This window comes from Mixophyes fleayi, chromosome 3, assembly GCF_038048845.1.
Source record: "Mixophyes fleayi isolate aMixFle1 chromosome 3, aMixFle1.hap1, whole genome shotgun sequence".
In the NCBI taxonomy this organism is placed as follows: Eukaryota; Metazoa; Chordata; class Amphibia; order Anura; family Limnodynastidae; genus Mixophyes; species Mixophyes fleayi.
Genome location: NC_134404.1, coordinates 180,457,245 through 180,483,787, shown reverse-complemented (window position 1 = coordinate 180,483,787; position 26,543 = coordinate 180,457,245). Strand labels below are relative to the sequence as shown.

Sequence of the window (26,543 nt, the reverse complement as noted above, 5' to 3'; positions counted from 1 at the left end):
TATTGATAGTAAGCAGATCATCTACTGTAGATGTGTCAATTTTGATTCGTTTTACCAGATATTTACAAAATAAAAAGTTAAACAGGGAAACCATATATACTTAGAATGTTTCACAAGTAATCTAGTATATTAAAGTACAGAACCATAAACTTTTTCTGTTCCTATATAATGTGCTTACTTCATGTTTTATAGTACTTCTAAATTACTTCTAATTGTGGGTGTTTTAGGTGTCTCGGGGAGAGGGATCGGACATTAAGGTTAGGTTTTGTGAATGAAGGAATAAACATCTGGAGAGGGCCATTTTTCAATTATATATATTTGTAGGCATACAACGGTTCCCAAACACTCTGAATTTTCTTTTATAAGTTATTTAGAGATAAGCGAAGGCAGATATTAATATTGTATAACCTTGTCGTCTACCTTATTGCAAGTTGTTGTAATCACACATTTTAGGCAAACGCATGCTGGAAAGCCTGGTAATGGCTGATTTTTGTAGGAACAAATAACTTCCTTTTGATAAACAGCTTATCTCAAATATCTTCAGTTCTGCTGAGCTCCTAAATCGGGGGTGGATCACTTATAAATAACTTATGGTATAAAGTTATTTAAAGGAAATAGCGCAGGGTGCTTATTTACATAATTGCAAATGTACTTATTTGTGACATTATGTGTATGTTGGTAAAGGAGATATCTTTATTTCTGGGACCAGGGGAAGAAATTTGTTTGTTTTAACTTTGCTAGAGGAAATGGATTATTTATGAGGTATTTATCTGATACAGTAAGCCTTTGTTGAGGAAGTCTTTTGTGTATCTTGGAGTATGGAAATTACTTAATTGGGGTTTTGTAACTTTCTTTGGCAATGTGTATTCTGTAGCTGGCTGAAGAAAGGACCCATGCTAATCTCATGTTAATTAGACCTTTTGATGTGTGAGGGTCCAGCACCTGAAGGCGCAGGAAGGTTTAATTAGACGGGCTACTAGATTTCCTGCATCCAAAACAAGATGCAGGAAATCACAGCAAGTTTTAGGATATCACAGATAAGTGTAAATATTGTTAGCTTTGCATTGCATGTAAATCCATGTTTGGGTAAACAAACTGCATCCTTATTCTAAAAATAGGTCAGACCTCAGGGGGCTGGCTTACCCTGTGAGGCTGTGTTCAAATCTGTATAAAAAACACTGTCTTGTATTGAAAATTGTTATTCCTGTTCTATTTGACTTGCTTCCTGATACCTTTAACCAGGGTGAGCAAATAAACATCATTTGCTTCAAAGACCTGCTTGGAAACTTCTCTATCCCTGTGACCTACAGATTAGACCCAAAATCTAATCTGGTCCAGGCTGTTTCTGAGGTTTGGACCCAGCTTTCCGGTACCACCACTCTGCCCGCTACCTAGCAGCTCTGGTCACTGTGATTGGCCACGGGGGATCCATCCACAGCAACCCTGATCCATAGGAAGAGGTCAGGGGTACCAGCCCAGGTACACCAGTAACGGTGTACACTAGCAGCATCAGTTACTCAGAAGAAACCCGGTACTGGATGCTGGTTAGGAGTCCAGTGGTGGCAGCATTTGAAAGCCCCTCCTACTGCAGTTAGAGGGCGCATTTGGGATAACGAAAGGGAACGGTGACACAGTAAGCACAGCCAGTTCCCAGCAACAACATACAGGGTGGCATAGGCGGTCCATCCTGTCCCAAGGGGTCAGCAACCTTTTTCTATCAGTGTACCGGCTAAAATTTAGTCAAGCCCAGGGGTGCTAGTGGTACATCTATCTATCTATATATCTATCTATGCTAATAACATGGTAATATTATTAGTAATCGGACCAACGTAATGCATATTCTTAACTTATTTAATTAGTACCTGGCTCGTACCACATCAGTTCAACAAGATGTGTCCACCACCCATCTCAGATTTTAACAATTTTTTTTTATTAAAGAGCATGTCCAAAAAACTATTCTGCCAAATATCTCGACTGTGTGACCATTGTGTTTCCGAAATATTGCTTTTTGTATTAAACTATTTACTAATCGCGGCTTATTTAATACAGTTTATTTTAAGTATCACTGGTGTTTATTAAGTAATTGCCACAAAATTTGGACCAATGAGGTAACTTTTAATCCCAAATCCAAACCAAAATACTTTATCTGCCTTATGTTTCCAGTTACAGGAAAAATGTAAGGTTTTGGAAAAGAATTAAAACGCTAGGTTAAATAAACATTAGATTTCCCAAATTTTATTAGGTGCTGAACAAAGGTATACATTACTACCACAATAAAAATCAGTATGGTACTCTGTTCTATAGCGTTTTTTTAAAATCCTATTCCAGAAGCTTGCTGTAACTCGAATCGGAAGGCAGATACAGTAATTTAGTTTGGATTTGTGGATTCGGGAGGAAAAGTTATCTTAGGGGTCCAAATTTCGTGGTGATTGCTTAAAAATACACTGTTAACTTCAAATAAACTGGACTAAATAAGCTGTGATTACTAAATAGTTCAGTACATTGAAAATTCAATATTTCGAAAACTAATGGTCAGACAGTCAAGATACGTGGCAGAATAGTTTTTTGGACATACTCTCTTAACTAAAAAAAATTCGTTAAAATCTGAGATGAGTGGTGGACACACCTGGTTGAACTGATGTGAAATGACCCCATTTCCAAAATGTGATCTGACCAATTCTTTATCTGGATTAGATTTTGTTTTTAAAGTTGTCTATGGTTGGTTTATCGTGCTAACCTTACATCACTTCTTTGAGGGATACAGAATCCAAAAGTTTCATAGATGAAAATCACTTTTTCCTATCCACACTTATTAAGAACAAACCATGGGCACAACAGCTGTTTACTCGTCAAGGGCTGCAAAAAACTGCAATTGAAAAAGTTGTGCATAAAATAAAAAAAAAGTGTATTTCTACCCGTATTCAGACTTGGGGATGCATCTTTATGTGAATAAGTAGCATATACATTTGCATTACTATAGACACACCCTTCAGACACTTACATTCCACTTGCGATGTAATAAACCTTTTCTTTTTTGTTTCAAATGCTATGAAGCATCATTTAATCTTGAACAATCTATCTAATAATGCAGTAACATCTTCCAGTCATGCTTTCCAAAAATAAAATAAAAGAATGTTATTGCTAAAACACACTCGCAATGTATAACGAAGCAACTAGTGAAGTATCAATAAACATCTGCAAGTTATTTGCAAACATCTGTTTACAAGTAATTCACTAGTTCTGGCAATTGTCATCATCATCTTCCATTACGTAAATCTGCCCCTGACCACCCACAAATAAAACTATTTTTTTCTGCCTTATCTGCGTCTTTTTCCCAATTTGAATTGAGAGAACGCGTCATGATTGTACTTGGCTACTTTAACACACCCCCTCTCTCCTCCATCACGCCTCTTCAGTCATAATGAGTAGTAAGTGACAAAATGTCATAGGTGTGCATAGCTGTATTTGCGTAGATTCACTTTGTGGCCCTGCACAGTTTGAAAAGACCTCAGTTATTGACGAAGAGAAAGGAAAGTGGTATTTACTGTACATATAAAATATAATTATCTGTATTAATATGCATTAAAACAGTTTATTGTGAGGATTCAATGTTAAAAAATAGCATGGACCATAATAATGTATTAGAAATAATTCTAATTTAACATTGGGGTAATATAGCTCCCTGTGACATATAGAATATATATCTTCAAAGTAGCTTTACTAGCAGTTGACAGACTGCTATTTATTGAATTTATGAATGCCTCCTGATCAGTATAATAATAAAGCTACATTCCTGTATGATAAGACGCTAGTTGCAATAACAATATTACACAGCTGAATCAGTACAACAGTAATATAGTTGCTTTAAAAAATTTTTGATGTGTTACTTGGTATTCTATCAAAGAGTAATTGTATGTATGTCGCAAGCAACTAGTTAATCTCAGAATATGGATCAGACTTATGTTTATGTCTGTTAAATTTTAAAAAAAAGTTTTTACCCTATGCCACCTCAAATTAAAATAATCTTATGGTGTTCCTTTCCTCCCTAATTCATAAGTACATTAATTTTAAGTATAGTTCTAAAATAGACTTAATTTTCTTCCGTTTCATATAAGCTGTCTTGTTTAACCTCTTATTGTTCCGAGTGGGTCTTGAAACCAAACCGATTATGTGGCGCTGAGGCTATCTATCTTTTTGCTAGTAGCGTATATTATGCAAGTGGGTATGCTATGAACACTAAATCATTGTTTTATTTGGAGCTAAAATTAAAAACCTTTTATAATCACTGTATTACTGCTGTATTGTTACTGTTCTTCTTGCATAGCTTTGGTACTATTTGACAAGTAATCCCTGCAAGCTTCATAACCTCCGCGTATTGCATCTGGAATAGATCCTGATTAGAATAACAAAAACATAGAAATCTGACCACCGCAAGAACGACTATAAAAGAACGTACCCAGCCCATACATTGAGCGATGCCGATTAAACGGTGTAAGATTATTTTTGCAACAAGCGTCGTCTTATCATACAGGAACATAGTTTTTTAATTACACTGAGCAGGAGCCATTCATAAATTCAATTATTAGCAGTCTGTCAACGGCTAGTGAAACTAATTTGAAGATATATATTCTATTTGTCACAGGGAGCTATGTTACAAATTTATAGTTATATTTCTAATGCAATGTTTGGAGAAATAAGTACATCTAGTATTCAATGTACAATATTAAAAATTTAGATAGTTTCAATATACGCTTGTTATATTGAAAAATTAAATTAAAAAAAATTGTATGGATCACTCATGCTCTCCGAAAAACTAATGTTTTTGTTTGTTTGCTACATGCTGGTTTTTTTTTTACCACTAATATCAAGCATATTGGTATCACATTTGCATTGTAAAGTAGGAGATGCAGCACGGCTTTGATAGTAGTCGAGCATCAAACTTTGTGTTCTTGTCACAAAGTTTTGAGTAATCACAATGCTTAATTTCAAGCCTCTGCTACCTCATTTGGCATAAAAAAATGACCATTGAGTAGGGGCTGTGGAGTACCTGACAAATGTCCCAGACATCAGGCCTCTGCAAGTCATGGTGAGGAGATGAGATGATGTGCTACAATTTTATTTTTGTTTTTGATGCCATTGAATTGTTTTCATTTTGTGATGCCAAGAGACACAAAACAATGTTTAGTATTGCACATCTGGCTGCATCATAAATAATAAGAGCATCTCTAAATACAACATTTCTATAGCCTTTTGTTAAATGCCCTGCTTTCTCTAATTATATATTCTGGTGTATGCCCCTCACTAGTAGTTCCTTTAAGCAAGATCCTGTCGCATGCAGGTTTTCAGGACCTTTCATGTTTAGCTTCAATGATCTTCAGTTATCTATGCGAAAAACCTAGGGGGGAATCTGATGCAGCTGTTCAAATGTGAAACCTGCTGCTGATTGGAGGAGCCCAACCAAAGTACTATAGGAGTAAATCAGAACATATAAGGGAAGTCTGTAGAAATAAATACCCCTTCCATTGTTGCAAATCAGCTTTGCAACTCAATGCTAAGATTTTAATTCATAATGTATTTCATTCTAATTATTTTACTTGTGCTTGCATTATTAATTCATATAACAAATAGGACATGGAAACTTATACAAAATAACAATATTAACATTTTACTAATCAGCTTCATTTTGATTAATCAGCTGGAAGTAGAAAGTTAATTGTATAAAGATCCACATTAAATGACATTTAACCCATGTTTTGGATGCTGACCCATAGTTTAAAAAAGTGTCATTTCATGTAAATAATTCTTACTTGGTGCTACTCAACTCGGTGCATTTCAGTGATTAACGTCATGTGCAGCCCAGAGAACACTTGCAACACAGCACTGTGCTGCCTGTACTAATTAACTGTGCTCATTAGAGATGCTCACTGACCCCCGTGAACTGGTTTTGGATCTGGATTATCTTTGTGATACCGGATGTGACTGGTCTGCGAGGCATTACCACTAGACAGTAGAGATGACACATAGGATGCAATAGTCTGCAGGCTAATGCACAGGAGTGACTGGAAACAGGATGCAAACGGTGGGTGTTGTCAAAACAAAGCCAAGTCGGGAGTCACAGGAAGAGGTGTGAAAACCAGAAAGTCAAACCGGATAATTCACAGGAGAACCAGCAGAGGTCAAGGCAACAGATGAACTGGCAAAGGCTGCTAGGACAGGCACCTTTGTATAGGCCAGGAACAGGTGCTCAGCATCCTGGAATAATGAGCCTAGCTCTGGCAGGTAGGAGAGAAGTACCACAGTGGCCCCTTTGGTGGAACTGCAAGCTGGATATCTATAAATTAGAGATGCTCACTGACCCCTGTGAACTGGTTTTGGATCTGGATTAGCTTTGTGTTTTTGTTTTGGTTTTGGTTTTTGGCAAAACTGCCCTCGCAGGTTTTGGTTTTGGATCTGTATTTTTTAGAAAAATTACTAAAATATGCTAAAATCACCTAATTTTGCTCTTTTTTATTCCTACATTATTAACCTCAATAGCACTAATTTCAAGTCATTTGCAGTTAATTTTGACCACCTCACAGGTCACAATATTATTTTCATACACTTTCGGACAAATACTGCAGCGACCCTGCTTGATGCTAAGCGACAAAGCAATGAGTCAAACACACCGCAGTTCCTAGCACATCTAGGACACATTGGCACACAGCAGTGACAGAAAAGAAAATTGTTGCAAGTTGGAATTGTCCTTGGGCCCTCTCATCCACCCTTATGTTGGATCTTAAAAAGGACATGCACACTTTAACAAACCAAGCACTTCAACCACAAGGAGTGGCACTTTTGTGGCTGAAGTGCTTGGTTTGTTTGGGCCCCCACAAAACAAGGTAACAATGGGCTTAAGGCACCTAAGGTAACAGTGCTGTTAATTAACTCTACTGTGGCAAGATGTTGTTCTCATCAGCTTTATCCTCATCAATGTGTACATCATCCTCACACATTATTAATTCATCACCGCTGGAATCCACCATTACAGAAGTCTATGCTGTTGTGAAAATAATCCTCCACCATCCTTTGGATGCTGATTGTAGGAGCAGGTGGAGTTACGGCAGAGGTGTCACGTTTTTTGGTCAATTCTTTTAGACCAGATCAGATATCAAAATTTGGTGCAGAGTCATCTGCATCATCCCTGGGTCTCTTGGGAAAGCTAAGATTTTTCCTAGCAGCAGTTGACTGAGGATCTGAAGGAGGAGACGCCGTCCTGTCACGTAATATTTGAGCTGTAATCTTGCTCACCAAGAGCTCCTTGCAACTCTTCAGATCAGGGTCAGTTGAAAACAAAGAGAAGACATAGCTCTTAAACCGAGGATCAAGCACAGTTGCCAAAATGTAGTGATTCGATTTCAAGATTTTTATAACTCTTGGATCCTGGCGAAGCGAATAAAGTACTTAATCTACAAGCCCGACATACTTAGCGTAATTGCTTTGTTTAATTTCCTTTAGTTTCTAAAGTTGCTTTTCCAAAAGTCTAAGGGAATCATTAGACTCAAGCTAGCAGTGTCTGAACTCACTTCACAGATGACTACTTTGAATGGTTTTAGCACCTTCCACAACACGGAAAGTATTCTCCATTGCGCTTGACTAAAATACATCCCCCCACCTTTCCCCCTCCTTTCCCAATGTCATGGCTTGTGGAGTAAGCATGGATGGCCTTTAGCTGTTTCTCCATCCACAGAAGCATATACACGGTGGAATTCCACCTTGTCACCACCCCTGTCTTCAGTTGGTGGCAGGGCAAATTAAATTGCTGTTGCAGCTACTGCAACCTCCTACACACTGTTGTCGAATGCCGGAAATGTCCAGATATTTTACGGGCCACAGACAGCATCTCCTGCATGTCCCTATCATTTTTTAAAAAGATCTGCACCACCAAGTTTATTGTGTGAGCAAAACAGGGAATTTGATGGAATTCACCCAGCTGTAATGCTCTCACAATATTGGTGGCGTTTTCAGAAATGACATATCCTGAGGAGAGTCCAAGCGGGATAAACCATGTTGCAATGCCATCCCTTAGTTTTTGTCCGCTGTATGTCTCTTAGTGAAGCTGGTGATACACAGAGTAGCCTACCTCTGACAAATGTGACGTACTTGGGTACATGTTGCTGCTGGTGAAGGCGAATCACCAACCCAGTGGGCTGTCACATTCATATAATCTTTGGTTTGCCCAGTTCCGCTTGTCTCTATATCTATGGTTAAGTGTACAGTGGGTAGAATGGCATTTGTAGCCCAATAATTACATTTTTACAAACCTTCTGGTAGAGGTGAGGAATAGCTTTTCTACTAAAATGGTGTCATAATGGAGTTTGGTAATGGGGACACAGGACCTCAAGTAACTGTCTAAAACCAGCTGCATTAATAGTGGATATTGGATGTAGATCTAATACTAGCATAGTCGCCATGGCGTCTGTGATCCACTTTGCGACTGGTTGACCGCTTACATACTTGCTTCCTCTTGTAAAGGATTGTTTAACAGTCAATTGTTGTAAACTACTAGTAGTCGTCTTCTTGGTCTGCTTCTGGGATGAAGATTCACCCCCAGCAGCAACAACAACAGCAGCAGCAGTTGGACTAACGCTCAAGATTGAGGAATCCGGGATAGTTGAGGAGTCATCTAGCCTTAGCAACTTGGATGCAGGACTAACTCCAATCACTACTGAGGATATTGATGAGTACGGTGTTGTGGGTGTAGATTGCAGGCATCGGGATGTAGGTGAGAGAAGGGTCCTAAGCTGATGATGGACTACTTGTTGTTATTTTTTTAGCATAAGTTTCTGATTTTCCCAACAGCTTGCCATGAACTCGCTTCAAATGACTTAACATGGATGTTCCTAGATGGTTAAGGTCCCTACCCTAACTGACTGTGGCTTTACATACCTTACAAATGGCTATAGACAACTGTTGTCAGGATTTGGGTAAAAATAATTCCACACATAAGAGGTGGAATTTTTAATCTTATGTCCAGGTATGACAATGGCCTTCTTCTTATCACGGGCCAGAACTGCTTCCACCGGTGCAGGACTTACACAAACAACATCATCCTCATCAACATCCTCATTAGTGCAGTCGTCGGCTACACAAATATCCCCCTCATCATTGCAATTCCAAAGTGGCATCCTCAATTGGAGTATCACCGGCTACATGGTGACCCGGGCTGTTCAGGCACACATCTGCAGAAATGCTGAAAGGGGCCTTCTTTATGGGTACACTATCAGAATAGTCATGATTACACACAGCACTCATGGATGGACTCTCCACAGGGATTTGTGTAATTTCTGAATCTGAACATACATTTTCCTCTAATGCCTTACTGTCTTCTTCCAGCTCAGCTTTTACACGTGAAAGTATTTAGACACTATTTCTGGAGTCCGAATGACCTTACAAGAAAATGCCTTAGTGACAGTTGCAGAACTCGCACTCCTAGAGAGAGGCGAAGGCCTCATTCTTTCTTTGCCACTGCGTGTGTAAAATATCATGTTGGCAATTTTATTTTTTCCTGCAGAAAACTTTGCCAGAATTACAGGTCTTTTTTTCTTGACCAAGGTAAAAGGTGTTATTTTTTACATTTTTGTTTCCCTGACTTAAAAAACACTATGCACTTTTACATAGATGATGTAGAGGGATTACTATTATCATGACTGGTGGCAGCAGCTGCTTGGTGTTCCTGCTCTTCTGTGTACGACTGTGAATCCATTTTTATAACACCGTACACTTTGACTGCAAATTCAGAAGAAAAGCCAGCCAGGTCTAGTATTTGTATTTCAGCAATGACAATTAGCAATGGAGCTCTCTTCTTTGTGTTACCTATATAACACTGTACATTATGCGACTGCATATTTAGAAGTCCAAGCCTGCCTTATTCTATTTCAGCTATGACATTTATCAATAGAGCAATGGAGCTCTCCTGAATGTCACTGTAGACTTTGTTGAATACTACTACCCCTCCTCTTTCTATTCTATCTATGTTGCTGCCCAACTGCTTTACAGACTGTGCTACCCCTTCTGCGTCCCTCTGTGAAATGGCGCTATAGTACAGAGTCGGCTCGCTCGGTACTCAGATATGCTAAGTTCGGCTGTGTTCGGTTCTCGGAGAACCAAGCCTGAGCTTCTCTAGTGCTCATTTTGTTGTGAGTGTTGCATAATAACATAGCATAAAATGCCTGACAATGACCTGCACATAGGATAGTGTGGTAGTAGTGAGCTCTGAGCATCCAGTACAGGGTGATGGTGAATGCTGATTTACTTCTGGTCCTCAGATGATGATTGATCAGTGCTTGTTCAACTCTCTTGGAGCCGTGACCATAGGTTCAGGAGTGCCAGCAACTGAGCAGAGAGAGTTACACTACTAACAGTTGGTGCAAAATTGCAATAATTTTAGTCTTTTAGATCTTATAAACAGGCCTGTTTTCCTTGAGTTGTTTACTTGTGAGAAGAAAATTATGGGGATGTAGTACACAGAGCTTATCCAATGTATTCCATCTAAACCACAGTATTTCTGAAAATGTTTTAATTATGTTAGTTGGCTTTAACAGGTGCTGGTGAGTGGTTTCAGGCTCAGGAGTGTTAATTATTATTGTTAGATAAAAATGTGCTTGTTTGTGAAATGAGTCTTGGGCAGCTTTTTACTTTTCTTTTTTTTTGAGCATCTTCATTGCTGACTGCATTGTACATATAGAAATAATAATCTCCAAATACCTCCCATATTTTCCTTTTGTTCACCTTTACAGGTCATAGCTCATATTTCAGTCTTTCCTCTGTTTCCTGCTGGATGAAATCCAGCAGCCTCAAGCTTAATATGACAAAAACTGAAATCCAATTTTACTACCCTTCACTCTGTCACTAACCTTTCATTCCCCCTCTTCTCAGTGTTGACAACACATGCATCACCACTGCCTCACTTGCCAGAACTGTACTACTGACCAGAAACTTTCAGATAAAATCCCTATCTCTGGAAGTTACACATTTTGTGAAATTATGTTTCTTAGCAATATGAAAAGTTTCAGTCTTCTTTACACATTGGTAGCAGCTTTTAAAAAAGCTTGTTGCTCTTGTTTTCATACATAATGCAGTTTTTCCTAGTTAAACCATATTTGAGGAGCCCACCCTCTGTCTATTTTTATTTTGGTAGATATGTTTGATTTTGATTTGTTTTGAAAACAGATTTTTGCTTGTGAATTAATGTAAAATGCTAGCTTATTTAGGAGCAAAAGCTGTATGGACGTTGGTGATATTGCAAAGCAAATGCCCATGTGTCTTTATCATAAAATGATGGTGTTATTGCAGCTGCTGATTAGTGGAGTACCTTTCATCCATTCATTAGCAGGTTTGTGTTCACAGCCTCTGTGCTGGAAAAGCAGTTATTTGTGTACAATCCTAACTTTAAAGTGGAAAACCACTCTGTTGTGAACATATAGAGAACTTAAAGTTATTTATCAGGGTTAAACCATCACATAATTATAGGGAATTAGGCCTAAATCATAACTGCAGTGTAAATATGGTATATCAAATGAATCTATTGATAAATAGAGCTACTAAAGTGTAAAATGTGAAGTCAGAAGGACTGTTCGATGTGCAGAGCCACCAAATAAACAAACATACACGTGTTGGACGATAGTAGTGTCACTTGTAGCAGCTTTAAAGGCCCTTGAGGTGAGCTATTTCCTGACAAAAGTTAATTTTTTTGACGTCTGAATAGACTTTCTGGAGCAGTTCACAGCTTGACATCCTTGCAGACAAAGGCATCATTTGAAGGCTGCCTATACAGGTATATAGAAATATGAACTTCAAGGAAAATGTCTTCATATTTCATATTTTGGGAAATCTGTGTGGCACTCAATACTGAGGAGCAGAAATCACACCAGGGTTGTGCATGACAAACAAGCAGGAGATTGTGTGGTATTCACCGGGGGTAGCATAGCACCACAACACAATTGCTAGTCTTCTACTTTGTGCAATGGGTTTTCGGAAGTTAGTGGTCTGGCTAGAAAGTGATGGGGTTATAATGTCCAGTACATACTGAAATGTTCCATGTGACATATACGGAAGTGTGCCATCCACTGCTGGTCCTCAAAAGCTTCCACAGTAGACCAGAATGCTTCTCCGTGACTGCGTTCTCTAGCCCACATTATTTGGTTAGTTGCTGTACTGATTCTCAATATGAAAGAAATGCTGGCCCTGACAAAAGCTCTCCTGCGCAAATAAAGACGTCAAGTATTCTCTGTGCCATAATTTGCTCCTTTCTCCTCCAGGAATTACACTGTCATCATCATCATCATCAACATTTATTTATATAGCGCCAGCAAATTCCGTAGCGCTTTACAATTGGGAACAAACATTGATAAGACAATACTGGGTAATACATACAGACAGAGAGCTAAGAGAACCCTGCTCGAAAGCTTATAATCTATGGGACAATGGGAGTTAGAAACACAAGGGCATGTGCTACATCATATAGCACAATGGACCTGCTAGACTGCAAAGGTAAAAGTATTGAGTGGGCTGTGTGTGTGGCAATGTTGGTCAGAGGGTTGTTGTCTTGCGTTACCAGTGTAGAGGATGGTAATAGGGTAATCTAGAGAAATTAAGATGATGGTTGAGGAATATCATAACCTTGTCTGAAGAGGTGGGTTTTCATTGAACGCTTGAAGGTAGCATAGTATTAGCAGCTACATTAATCTCTCATTTGCTTTATAAAACAGCCAAACAACGCAATAAAGCAGGAACCTCAGGCTACACAATAGTGACCCGTCGGCCATGATTAAAGCAATGCTGTGAACAGTCACCACCCACTTTGGCCTCATCTTTGTTTGCAGAAAAAAAAAGTCCCCTTTAAATAACCTCAAAAAAGGTGGGTCGACCCGTGAAACGTGCAATGTGAACGGGATCTGACTAGCTTCTTGATGATGCATTATCTAGGCTTCCCCAGTAACATCCATATTACTTTTTCTCTTTTTCTGTTTTGCAAGTTTTGTGCCTGTAGTTTTAAAACTTTAATGTGTTAAACAGCTATTATCACATAAATGTAACACGTAAAGGATAATTTGGCACAAAACTAAACAATTTGTTTTGTGCAGATCAGAAAGACTTAAATTGAAACCAGAACTTTTACTTGCTTGCCCTCTGAAAATACCCTTCTAAACTGGAACCCTGGTTCAGTGGGTTGCAGACTTGAAACTAAGCAGAGTGGAAATGGTAAAAATGTCACATCACATAAGTTCAAGCTACCCTTTTCAATCAGTTTATTATTTACCTTTTTACACTACAGAGTTACCCTTATTTATGTCTTAACGTATTGATCATAGTGAGATGACATCAGGACTGTTATGTGTTATTACAATTTTCAGTACATTGTTCAAGATGAATCTAGAAATGTGCTTTCCTGTAGTAGTCAAACAGGAGGTTGCAAAATAAGTGTTATTGAATGTATAGGGATACAGGGGGGGGGGAAGGGCCATGCACTCTATCACAGAGCAGGAAATACCCCTGTTAAGGCACCCTCTCTACCCTTTATCTGATTTAAACATGCCCTGGCTTTACCCAAATACTCCCATCAAGCAGAGGAAAGTTTGACACCTGTGCGTATTCTGCCATCTTGTCCTGCAAATCCGTGTGGTTTATCATAAAAAGAGCTGTGCATTCTCATGAAACAGCATTTGCACTGCGGGATTACATTTCCGCACATCTAGGCTCAGAGGGCCTGAGTCATTAAGGAGAGCAAAGCAAAAAAGGAGTAACTTTGCACCTTGGCAAAACCATGTTGCATTGGAGGGGGAGGTAAATTTAAAATGTGGGGACAGATTTATAGTCTGGATAGGGCATGCCCTAGATCCAATTTTCAAATTTAATGTAAAAATAAAGTTATTTGTGTGCTACATGACAAAAAAAGCCAGTATTTTCTTTATGTGCAACATAATAAACTATTTTGCACCCCTTGCAATGTAACATGGTTTGTCCACGATCAAATGTGCTCTTTTTTTTGCCTTGCTCTCTTTAATGACTCATTCCCAGAGGGTGGCCCCTCATACAGAGGGTTTCTTGGTTGTCTGTACTCCTAGTTTGGGACATTTGGGATAACGATTGCTTCACCAGTTGTTATGTATAGGTGTGTATATATATCATCACAGCTGCCTGAAACTAATAGGAAAAATAAACAAAATATACATATATGTATATTTTGACCACTCTGTGTTTTATTGCTGTTTGTAGAATAGCTTCATGCTTGTTTTCTTCTTTCTTTTTTAATTTATTTATTATTTTTATTTTACCTCTTATAAAACATTATTCCACTGTTTCATTTTAGGTGTTACAAGTTAGAGCAAAATCCTATTTTTCATCCTATGGATCACTGAATAAGAAAGAGATGGTTTTACCTCGTCTCACAGGAGCGCTGCGCTCCTTTTCAAATGTCACCAGGCAAGATGATTACAGGGGGGACTCGACAGACTTGATGGTAAATTGTTTTATACGAGACGCAAAGTGATAAACATTCTGAATGACTCATTGATAGTAGAATATGTTATGTATTGTGGTAAACAGCTGTGAAAAACTCTTGTGTCAGCATTAGATCAACCTGCAGTTTGTAAATGTAAAAATATATTTTTGCACTTCTATAATTTAAAAGGGAACCATTATAAAGTGCTAGTTGATTCTCTGCTGCCAGAAATGTAATCCAGAGCTATTTTATGTGTTGTAACTGGTATTTAGCCAAATACTAATAATTTTTAGCAAAACTTTTAGGGTCTACCAAATCCTTATTCTTGTGTTATTTAGATCACTCATATTAAAGGTTAATATGCAAATTAGGTTTGGAATTGGTTTAGTGTTGGGAAAACTCTTTTGTAAAAGTCTGTATGAATTTGATGTGTCTTTATATTACATCTGTTATGTTTGCTATGTTTATGGTCTACTCGGTAGCAAAATATCTCCTTAGTCAATAGTAACATCAGTAACGGCTATTCCTGCCTAATATAATAAAGAGACGGCACCATAGAAAGTATTAAGTAGATTAAAAGATATTTATATCTTAATTAAATTCATTTCTTGTAGATTTTTTTTTTCTGTTCACAGTGCTGGTTTCTAAATTGCTTAACAAAATGTCAGAATTTGACTTTGCAGAAAAACCCTTTTAAAACAATAGTTATTTTAAGCAGGCTAGCATTTACACTTTTGATTACACATTTTCTCTCGAAACATTTCATTTTGAAGCTGTTTGAATGGACACATTTCTTCGAACTATACTGCATTATTTTTACAGAACAAAAGATCGAAGTTGCGTGAACAACTTTTGGAATCTGACCTTACTTGGAAGAAAATAACTCAATTTGTCACTGGCATTGTGGACAAGGAGCATGAAGCAATAAACGATGGTCTAAAAGAAATATTACAGGCTGCAAAACAGATCGGTAAATTACTTTTTGTTAAAGACAAATTCTTTGAAATTCATGATGTGCTGTGATTTCAACTTGGTAATTTTTCACCTGGCTAGTCAGGAGAGAGGAGAACCTCGCTTGCTTGTTCTGCAGCAAGTGAATTTCAATCTCCTGATCCTTGGTTCAATAATTCAGACTTAAATATTTACATAAGGGTGACTTTGGGGTTGTAATTCTCACAGGTTGTCATTTTTATTGTAGTGCTTGTGACTTGAAGTGAAAGGTTTAAGTTATTACAGGGGAGATGGCACACATTACTTTAAATCATAAACACATGTAGCATGTCAAAATAATTGCTTTGCTTTCTTGCAGTTGGGACTGACCATGGACAGGAGGCAATTGAATGTGGGTCTGTGTTTCTCTTCAAGACCTTCTATGGTAAAGAAAGTGTCAGTCACGATGAAACCAAGGCCATCAAACATATGTTTGGTCCATTTCCATCAACATGTGCAACAGCAGCTTGTAACGCCACGTATAAAATTTTATCACTGTTGAGTGATGAGCAGCTTAAGAAACTCAAACTGCTTTTTCAAGAAAACGGTGTTGAGGAAACTGTGTCATTTGGGAAAAATGTGAAATTCTCCCTTGAAATGTATGAACTAGAAGAGACACCAGGTATTCCATTAGATGGCAGTCTCGAAATAAACAATGAAATCAGTTTAGACTTCTTGAAATTTCATAAGGGCCTCAAAGAACATTCTCAAAGCACATCTGTTACCAGTACAAGACCAAATGAAGATGGTGGCTCTTTACTGTATGATGAAGTGGCGCTATATGTGGCTCATAGTTTACAAAGTAATGCTGGAGGTCCCACGGTCGAAGATTTGTGCAACACTATATTCGAAATGCTGGCATCTCAAAAAAGCAATGATGAGCTTCAGAATGAGGTACATTTCCATTCCATTTTAAATATTTATTTCCATGCATACTAGGTACAGTCCTGCAAAGTATTTTTATGTTTAGAAAAGAAACTCAACCAATTTCTTAAATGTTTATTTTATTTGTTGATGTTCCCAACTTCTAAATGGTTGGGATTTTCTGGTCATTATTGTTGTTTTATGTACTGAATTCTGGTTAGCAAAGTAACCAATCTGTTTGCCAACAGTAGGATTTAACGGACCTTTAACACATTTGAAAACATTTTACGTTGGCTTACACTCATTAATCACACAATATTGTGACAGGGGGCCAACCTTTAAAACTCATTTTGAAGACTATTGTTACATTCTGGACTATAGAAAATATACCTACCCTGTTCCTCATGAAGCCGCATAAAAATAGTGTTGTGTTTTTTTGTTCGTTTTTTAAATAAAACTTTAAAATGACATTTTGAAAAAATTCATCATATCCTATAGAAACTGTACAATCAATAAATTTGTAATAGCAAATATTAGGAATTCACTGTCTGTCACGGGTGCTACAGAAAGTAAATTGCTATACTTTCTGTATAAGAATATCCCCACTAGGCTAGGCCTGTATGGACTATGTAGCAACTGGGGTTAGAAGTGAGTTCTCTTGATTTTGGGTTATTACCTTTTAACTGTACATCCAAGCCTAACCTTGCACACTTTTTGTAGAAGAATATCACTGCAAGTAAGTAAGTACTTTAACCTGGATTTTTTGACAGACTGTTAATTTCCAGTATATCCTATTATAGTCTTATTGATTGCACATTCTCTGTTTGGATATGATCAGATTTCTCATTATGTCATTTTAATGACTTATTAAATAAATTCAAAAAGAAATCTGGCTCTATAGGAATATAAATACATTAAGTATTTTCCAAAGTGCAAGGGGCCTGAATAGAAGTCCACAATACTCTTCCAGTGAATAATATAGACACAAAATCATTACTGGCCTTTAAAATTTTATTACTGCACTAAAGCCCTGAATATAATTTTTTTGTCCCTCTATGTTTACATGAGAAATGACATATAAAGGCTGCATGTGTGCATCTGTACTATGGTAGAAAGTTTGCAATTCCTGTGTTTGTCTTCCGTATGATCTTATCTTAACCAGTTATCACCAAAACTTTATTGAACATATTGTTACACTATTAATTTTCAGTTGAAAAAAGTATATGAACTATATCTAATGACTTTAATTAGCAGTAGTAACTTCAACAAACATTTCCTATACGTTTTGATAAATCCTGCACTTTGGGTTGGAGAAATGTAGTCTCGTTCTGCTTTAATAGGAATGCACCAAATCCTTATTTTAAAACTACCTAATGGAGAACTTAATGTGAACCCTAATTTGGCTATAAAGAGGAAAGGCGGAAATAATTCATCTCCTCTGTAATTTTAGTTGCTGAATGTGATAATTATATGTCCTGTGCACAAAAATTGCAGAAAAATCATGATGTGAATTTTATCCACTGCTAGTCTAATCTCCAACTCTTTTCCATCAACTTCAAATACATGGACAATGCTGCTTGCACTATTCTTATATGCTCGCAGCATCCCCTTCATGAGCAGAGCTGTGGAAAGTAACCCAATATCAGGACTGTCCCACCAGAATCAGGACAGCTACATACTGTCCTGCTCTTTCCTACCTGTTTTTGTAGCTCTCCCAACTTGTGTTGCTTTTCTGAATCTTGGAATGTTGAGGCCCTGTTTGGAAAAAGGATAGGTACATGAAACAGGGAAAGCCTTGCAATGAGTGAACACTCTAGATCCCCCAACCAAACCAGATGATTATTCAGTAGCATGCAGAACCCACGTTAAATAATTTGGTGTCCCAATCTGCAAGCAGCCTCAACATTAAATCAATATCACAATTAATAAATACACACATTTCCTTCCACACAGCCCAGACATTAAATAATTAGTATTCACATTTAACAAATAGCCCTCCCCAAACTCCGCTCCACGTTCAATTAATAATCCTGCAAACACCCCATCATCAAACATTAATTGGTCATTAACATTATTTGTCCAATCACTCCACCTTAAATTAATAGGCATTACCATGACCCCGCTATTAAATTAAATATCCCCCCACCATTAAATTTATATACTCAACCTCAACCATCATCCCACCAGTTAATTAATAGTTTCCACCTAACATTAAATGATAATTCCCACCACAACTCTCACCCTCCTCTTTAAATGAGATCAAACCGCTCTAAGTGTGTTCCTGGGGGGAATAATTAAATTCCACATGTAAACCAGCTAAATGCCTCTTTTGCCATGTAACACACAGACATTTACAGCTAACATTGAGTGGGCACATTTGGTATAACAAGTGTGCACAACTCTGTATGCCCAATTCGTTTAATTGACTTGATCCATAAAGTTACCAAATCTCAGACCACTGGTGACAAACCTTCCCAAATGAATAGTAATATTTAATAGAAGAGAGTTGTGTATACACACAACAAAAGGTGCAGAGATACAACATCTGTTGACACACCTAAAGACCCAGATATCTTATGCACATACTCTAATAAACATTAGACACGCACCATTAAGTGATTTATCCCCACCGCACCATTAAATTATTAACCAACATCTCTACCGATATTACAAACCCTTTCTTCCCCCCACACTTACCTCTTTCCATTTTGCATTATTGCATTTCAATGGCAGACTCTTCTATCTACCTCTCTTGCTACAATCACACGTGGGATGGCACGCATATCATGTTGTGCATGCCCCACGTTACACGCAAGCATGCGCAGTACATTAGGGTCTGCACCAAGGGAAACCTAGAGAAGGATACTCTGCACTGCAGGGCGCCACTGGAGGGTTGTGTCTAGAGGGCAAGGTATCTAGAAGTGCCCCCAGATTATATTGTGCCGCACAGTAGTGCCCCGAGTTCATATTATGCCACACAGTAGTGTCCCTAATTCATGTTATCCCACACAGCAGTACCCCAACTTCCTATTGTGCCACACAGTAGTGCCCCTAATTCATGTTATCCCACACAGCAGTGCCTCAACTTCCTATTATGCCACAGAGTAGTGTCATAAGTTCATATTATCCCACAGCAGTGCCCCCAATTCCTATTGTACCACACAAGTGTCCCAAATTCATATTGTGCCACAGTAGTGCCCCTCGTTAAAATTATGCCACAAAGTACCCCCAATTCATATTGTGCCACAGCAGTGTCCCTGTCTCCAGTTCCTACTATGCCTTATAATATAATGAATTAGTACAGTTCATATTACGCACACACACATCACTACACTACATACACACTACCATTAAATAATAACACATTTTTCTGTGCGAGATGACTCGCCTCTGGAGACAGCACACAGACCCTTCAGACAGAAGCTTCACATAGTCTTCTGTTCCACACTGGATGATGGGAGTTACTGTTGCTGTATCTGGGCATACCATCTGTGGCACACAATTTTGGCTGTGCGCGATGGGCAGTCGGAAACGGAGGTAACCCGAGGCGGGGGGGATGGATCTGTATGACCAGTGGCCACACGCTGTATGGTGGCTGGGCCTTGGAGAGGTACAGCTAATCCTGTTAATAAATTGTTCCATTCCCAGGCCAGAGGTGCGCGAATGCCAGAATACAGTGCAATTTGCTGCAATTTATATGTGTCTGTCATTATCATCTTCGTTAGCAAGCAGATAGCTTGTTTCGCTAGCTAGAAAAAAATGTGACCACTTTGTAAAGGTCATCCCACCACTCTTGTTCTCAGGAGGCCACAAAAAAGATGCAGTGTATGATGCAGACAAAACATTAGGTGGAAACTCTCTTTCACTGCCTTTTTATATTTTTATTGCAATGTCAGGATCAATAAACGTAAAATGTGACAGATTACTGAAGTCAGTACATAGATTTAAATCAGGTTAGCATTGTCTTTTTTTTTTCTCCCTCTCTCTACTTTTTTTTCCCCAATTCGGAGTAGATGGACATAACCACTTGGGGGTGTGAACGTAAAGTTGTTGGTGACATCCAAAATGTGGGGATGTAGAGGTGACAGAGATAATTGGTTCCTGGAAGGGTTATGTGCTGACATAATTCTACCATGGTTTAAACATTTTTTTAGGAGGTGGATAATAGTGTTTGATTGCATACTTGAGGTGTATTCCATAGAGGATATAAACCAAATATTATTTAATACTTTTCCAGTTTTTGGCTATTTAAAAGCTGGCAGGATTTTGAATACGCATGATGCGTTTATCCAAAAAGCAATTTATGTATGCATTTATTTTTTAAGTTGCAAAAGGTCTCGATTGGTGGGCTTCTCACACTCTTCAGCCCCCTCCCCTACCTCCCCAGGTGTCCTCCCTCAGATGACCACTACTGGGTCCAGCTCCTGGCTGTCTGTAGAGCTCATTAGTGGACAATAGGGAGCAAACAGAAATAACAACTCCTGAGTGTTCCCTGTGGAGATGGAATTTAACCACTGAAGTACTTTTCCAAGGAGATGTTACAGTTTCATCACTGACACTTCCTGATAACAACATGGCTAAAAATTGCAGACCAGGTATGGATTACAATAAAGGGTTGTGACACTAGTTCCATACACCATGCCTGTTTCTTTACACTCCTCCCCTCCACTTTTTAGTCCGTGTACCCCGTGGTGTGAGAAGCTGGCTGGACAGCTCCAGGGATGTCACGAGACTTGGTGTCTGGTTCCTGCAGATGAGACAGGCAATCCGCGTTCCCGTGATCTTTACACTTTTTGTGAGATATGGCAAAGTTATACAGTTGTAGGGCCAAGCTCCATCTCAGCAACTGTGTATTGTCTCCTGCAGTGCTTTGTAGCCAACTAAGGGGATTATGATCTGTGACCACCGAAAACTCGCATCCATATTAGTGCGGCTGCAACTTTTTGAGAGCCCAAACCATGGCCCCACTCCTTTTCAATAGTGACATATGCTATCTCGCGATCAACAAGTTTCCGGGAGAGATATCCCACTGGGCGTTCACAACCATCCTCCCCTACTTGACTTAAGACAGCTCCTATTCCACAGCCCAAGGTGTGACTGGATCACTATTAAACAACTTTTGGTAAAAATTTATTTGAGGCAAATAGCGCAGAGAACTTATTTATGTAATTAAATTTGCACTTATTATTTGATATTGTGTATATTGTAAGACAGGAAATCGTTATTTCTGAGACCAGGGGAAGAAATTTGTCTCTTGTCTAACCTTGCTATAGGAAATGCCTATTTATGATGTATATATCTGATACAATGAGCCTGTGTTTACCAAGCCTTTGGTGTATTGTGATTTGGGGAAGTGGCTTGTTGTGGGTCTTTTTGTTGTTCTGTGTAACATGTGTCCTCATCAGAACTTTCGGAATACATATTCAATCAGGCCTTTTGATGTGTGAGGTTTAACTTGGAGACAGGAAGGTTTAATTTAAAACGTGCTGCTACATTTCCTGCATCTCAAACATATATATGTGTATATATATATATATGTATGTATATATATGTATGTGTGTATATATATATATATATATATATATATATATATATATATATATATATATATATATATATATATATTTAAAATGATATTTTATTCTCTAATTAATCATTTTTTATTTTACAGAAACCATATGATTGTAAATGTTTTTGATTTTGTAAGCAAGGACGTGGTGTTAATTTACATAATTCATTAAAATAGACTATTGCAACATATATTATTTATGCATTGTGTGAAGAAATGATTTCAGTAAGACTTGTCTGATGAGCTCACTGTCTAATAATTGATGCATTTTTGTTTAGTACACAGAATGAATACCTTACTTGGGTTAACAGAAGGGGTTTGTGCTGAGTTTTGGCTAGGATAGCTTACTTAAGGTCTTGTTAATGCTAAGTGTAGTGCATCTCTTGATGCCTCCTGGATTATGTGACTCAGTGTCATTTTAAAGCGAGATGTGATCTATTACACGCAACTGAAATGCAAATGTTGTTGCTTAAGCTGTTGCCAAACTCATTTGAAAAAGCTATCCTAGAAACTGTCAAGATTTAGAGAACATTAGACTTTCTAAATGACATCAATAAATTTTAAAAGTAAGAACCACAACTTTTTGACCTGGTACGTTCTAGGTTTATGACACTGCATGAGATTGTTTATAAAATGAGTAGTAATTGATCTGTATGTTATACTGTGTTTGTTTTTTTAATTATGTTTTGATATCCATGCATAACAAAACTAAATAGTAACATTTACTTTATTACCAAATTATATTCTTGTTGATATTTATAATATTGTGTAAAAACTTTCAAAACCCAGATCATATGTCGCCCATACGAGTTAATACTATACCAGTTTTTAAAGCTTCCTAACACAATTGTCTAACTTTGAGAATTTAGTGGCTATGCTACTTTTTTTGGAAGTATATGTGAAATTATAATATCCATTCTTCTGATCCAAATTTACAGCTACAATTTATCTAAAACATATGAATATGTACAGGTAACTTGCCAATATAAATGTTGATAAAGTTTCTTAGAAGTGCCTTTATACACCAGAACAGATTAATTGCATAGTGGCATAGCAGCTACAAGTGTGTAACTTTTAAGAGGATGCAACATGATTCTTCAGAAATAAGTTCCATCAATTGATGTTTTTTTTTTTTTATGGTAGTGGAAAATATTACCTCCTATTGCTATTCTAAAATCTCCCATTTGTGCTTAATTAGGTTGAGATCTGATTACTGGAACAGCAATGGTATATTAGGTTTACTTTGTTTTCATACTACAATGCTGTGACCACTTGTATACATTATGAGGACATTTTCTTCCTCAAACATTACCCTCCCATCAAGATAGAAGTGCCTCTATGGATTTGTATTTATTTATTGGACTTTTCTTTGCCCTCTCAGGGGCATCTTTAGACCTAAACCATTACAAGTAATTGCCATATACACCTTAATTTAGCGGATAGAATTGTTCAATGTGGCAAGCAATTCGTTAAGCTTGCTTGGTTCTTTTATGTTACTCCACACATACATATATTCTTCCACTTGTTAAGAGGAGGATGAAGGGTGAAACACCATAGCCAGTTCCATTGCGAAACAACAGCATGTTGAACACTAACTCCTGCCATGTTTTCTTGCAGCCATGGTATAATATTAGGCTGCCTGGTATTTTTATGCATGAACCAAAGTCTGATGGATGTTGACTGCTCTGTAATCTCAGGAACCACTCTTGTATAGAAGCAGCTACCTTCAATATACCTTATGTGCCTAATTACGCAAGTGTTTACATTGTTCTGATGATTAACTGTATATGTAATAATGAAATGGCTAAATATTAAGCTATAAACTATTCCATATCTTTATAAAAATGCATGTATTTTCGACACCAGTGGGTACGGGGCCTAAGTAAGGTTAAATACAATGCTGCAAGTAAAAGTTCTGCAAATATTGAAGAGGAGATAATAAATATATTAGAGCCTAAGTCAGTGTTGTCTAATTATTTCTATGAAGAGTGACACATTTATGCTATAAACACATGTTTGCTGGTCAAATGCTATTTAGAAAATTTAAATTATCATAGTCTAACACCAACAACATAGCATAACACCAAGGGTAATTAATTGGATGTTTTTGCCTGTCTATTATCAAGACCACAGACAAGACATAACATCATATTGGAATCCATTTTCTGTCAGGACCCACAAATATTTAAACTTTAAGTACAGAGAGTTGGCAAACCATTCATGGGACTTATACCTTTTAGTATTGTTTTGCTCTCTCTTATTGGATTCTACAAATAATAACACACCCCTGCTATCTTCCTAGCTCTACTGTCCGTGGTATAATTGTATACACTTTTTGCACTTGCTTTTGCACGTTTACTTTTCTCTTTTATTTCACTTTTATATTAAGAGGGTATTTCAATCTCAATAGAGATATGTTTTTTTAATTCGTTATTATTAATAAAGGCATTTGCCCTATAAAAATAAAAATTCTAATGTTGGACCATCTAAAATGTTCCCACTATACTACTATTAGACCAGTCATTTCCCTGGAATGTGAGAGATATTCTCAATTACTTAGATCGGATTAGGAGTGCTCTAATAATCCATTTCTTTTTCTCTTTTTGTCCTATTTGTGACTGTGCAGTTGCCATATGGACCAATAATCCATGTGACAGCCACAATTCTGGGGTACTTTATAAGTAGTTTTCCCAAAGTAACTGTCAAGGAAAAATACTTGAGCAATCAGTTTGTGTGAACAAGCTTTTAAGTGATAAGCATGCTGCATATGTAGAGCTAACTTTGGTAGATATTGTACAGGGCGGTCTGTAAGTGTAAAAACACTAAACGAAAATGAATAAGGATACATTAATCCAGTGTCTACACACATGATCTAGGTGTGGTGGAAAACTTCTTAGGGTATGTGGCCAGTATGGTGGCCATCTTGGATGCAGCTCTAATTTCATTTCCGTTTTAAAAGGGTGATTCCACATTTATAGAGCACTCTGTGATTGATAAGAGACCTGCTGTAGTGTTACATCATGCATTGCCAGCAAACTAGATTTGACAGACTGCTAAACTTTTGTAATTTGTTTCTTTTGGGCTTTATGTATTCTTGAGCATGTCTGAAATTGTTTGTTTATTATTGAAGTTTCAGAATTAGGAGAATTTTAACCATGAAAATATGAAAGCTTGTAATGTGAAAGTAAAATTCTGTGTAGTTTATACAATTTACAGCATATCCATTCTATCTTTTAGAGTACAGATTTATTACTTTAAAATAAACTCTTTGCAGCAGCTTGAAAGATATTTTTTGTAAATCTCTGTTTTAATCACAATTTAAACTCTACAGTCCTCTGACCTTTTTTCTTACTTTGTTATCGCAACTCTGAAATGATTGTGCAATTAGAAGTGTTTAAAGTACAAATTGAATGACAAACATTGATGTAGAGCCACCAGAGATACTCCAGGATGCACAGGTGGTAAAGCAATACTTTTAGTCATTTGATACATGTCTTCCATTAAGGTATCTAGAAAAGCAGTATATCTTACAAAGAGTGTTAGAAGCTAGGGAAATTGCTCCTGCCACTGGTTTCCTATAATGTGGAGGTCCTTCAAGATCTATGAACGGTTTTTTGGGACAGCAAAATGTAAGCTCTAGTGATTGACGGATATCTCTTAGCGTGATTTATCCCTCTCATTTCCTAATCTGATTGTACAGTTCAGGATGTCTGAAATTAATAATAAAAAACTGCTATGCAAATAGACTCTGTAAGGCTGTTTAACTGCATTTACTTACTTGATCCAAGATTTTTTTTCTATTGACAATAATAGACAAACAGCCGTTTTTCATGTATATAAAATGCTGCAAAATAGAGCCCCTGAGGTTTAAAAAGCAGTCAAAATCTATTAAGATAACAGCACACAGAAGAGCAACTTCTGTGCATCATGTAAAACCTGCTGAAGCTTTAAATAGTACTGTAATAGATGTTTTACAGTATCACCAACCAGTTTTATTGGACAAATTGTAATTTGAAGCCCTGTAAAATAGTAATATCTTCCATCTAACTAAAGCCACCCTTTCTGAAATCTAAAGCACTAATTTTAGTGTGGTTGCTCATAGACCACATAAATAAATTGCTTTTGTAACCCTACCCCTTACACTGTTACCTGGTCTGTGCAAGTGCAGATTTCCTCCTAATCCTAAATGAGGCCTGATCTGATTTATTAAAACATGCTGATGATCTGTAACAGTTCTCTCCCACAGTCACATATTATACTACTTCTCAGTCTATGATAATTAGATCTAGGATTGATCCATTTTGTGTTGGTTCCCTTACTGGTTATTTGAAAGATGGCTTACACAAGGAATCCAGAATGTCATTACTGCTGGCTGACTTGGCAATATACACTTTCCAGTCCACATCAGACAGTAAAATCTCTTATAATTATCAACCCGCCTTTCAATTATATTTCAGTAATTTCCTTTACTAACAATATATCCAACTCCATATCTTTCCCAGGAGGCCTATAAAATATTTCTGTTTGAAAAACTTCTCTCACTGGTTTTTATGATTACCCAGCACATTTATTCCAGCCTATTTATGATGGTTATGTGTGGAGTTATTGTAGTTATAGGAGCAGTGTCACTGTAAAGGTTGA

General features: G+C 37.4%; 1 protein-coding gene across 1 annotated transcript in view; it reads left to right on the top strand.

Annotated features, from left to right (window-relative positions):
- The window catches only part of ASCC3 (activating signal cointegrator 1 complex subunit 3), a 605,262-nt gene that overhangs the window by 805 nt on the left and 577,914 nt on the right, over positions 1 to 26,543 (top strand). The window contains exons 2-4 of the mRNA XM_075202837.1: positions 14,348 to 14,497; positions 15,302 to 15,449; positions 15,789 to 16,363. Of these exons, the coding sequence (XP_075058938.1) occupies positions 14,408 to 14,497; positions 15,302 to 15,449; positions 15,789 to 16,363 (813 nt within the window). The 5' untranslated portion in view covers positions 14,348 to 14,407. The remainder of the gene's footprint in view (positions 1 to 14,347; positions 14,498 to 15,301; positions 15,450 to 15,788; positions 16,364 to 26,543) is intronic.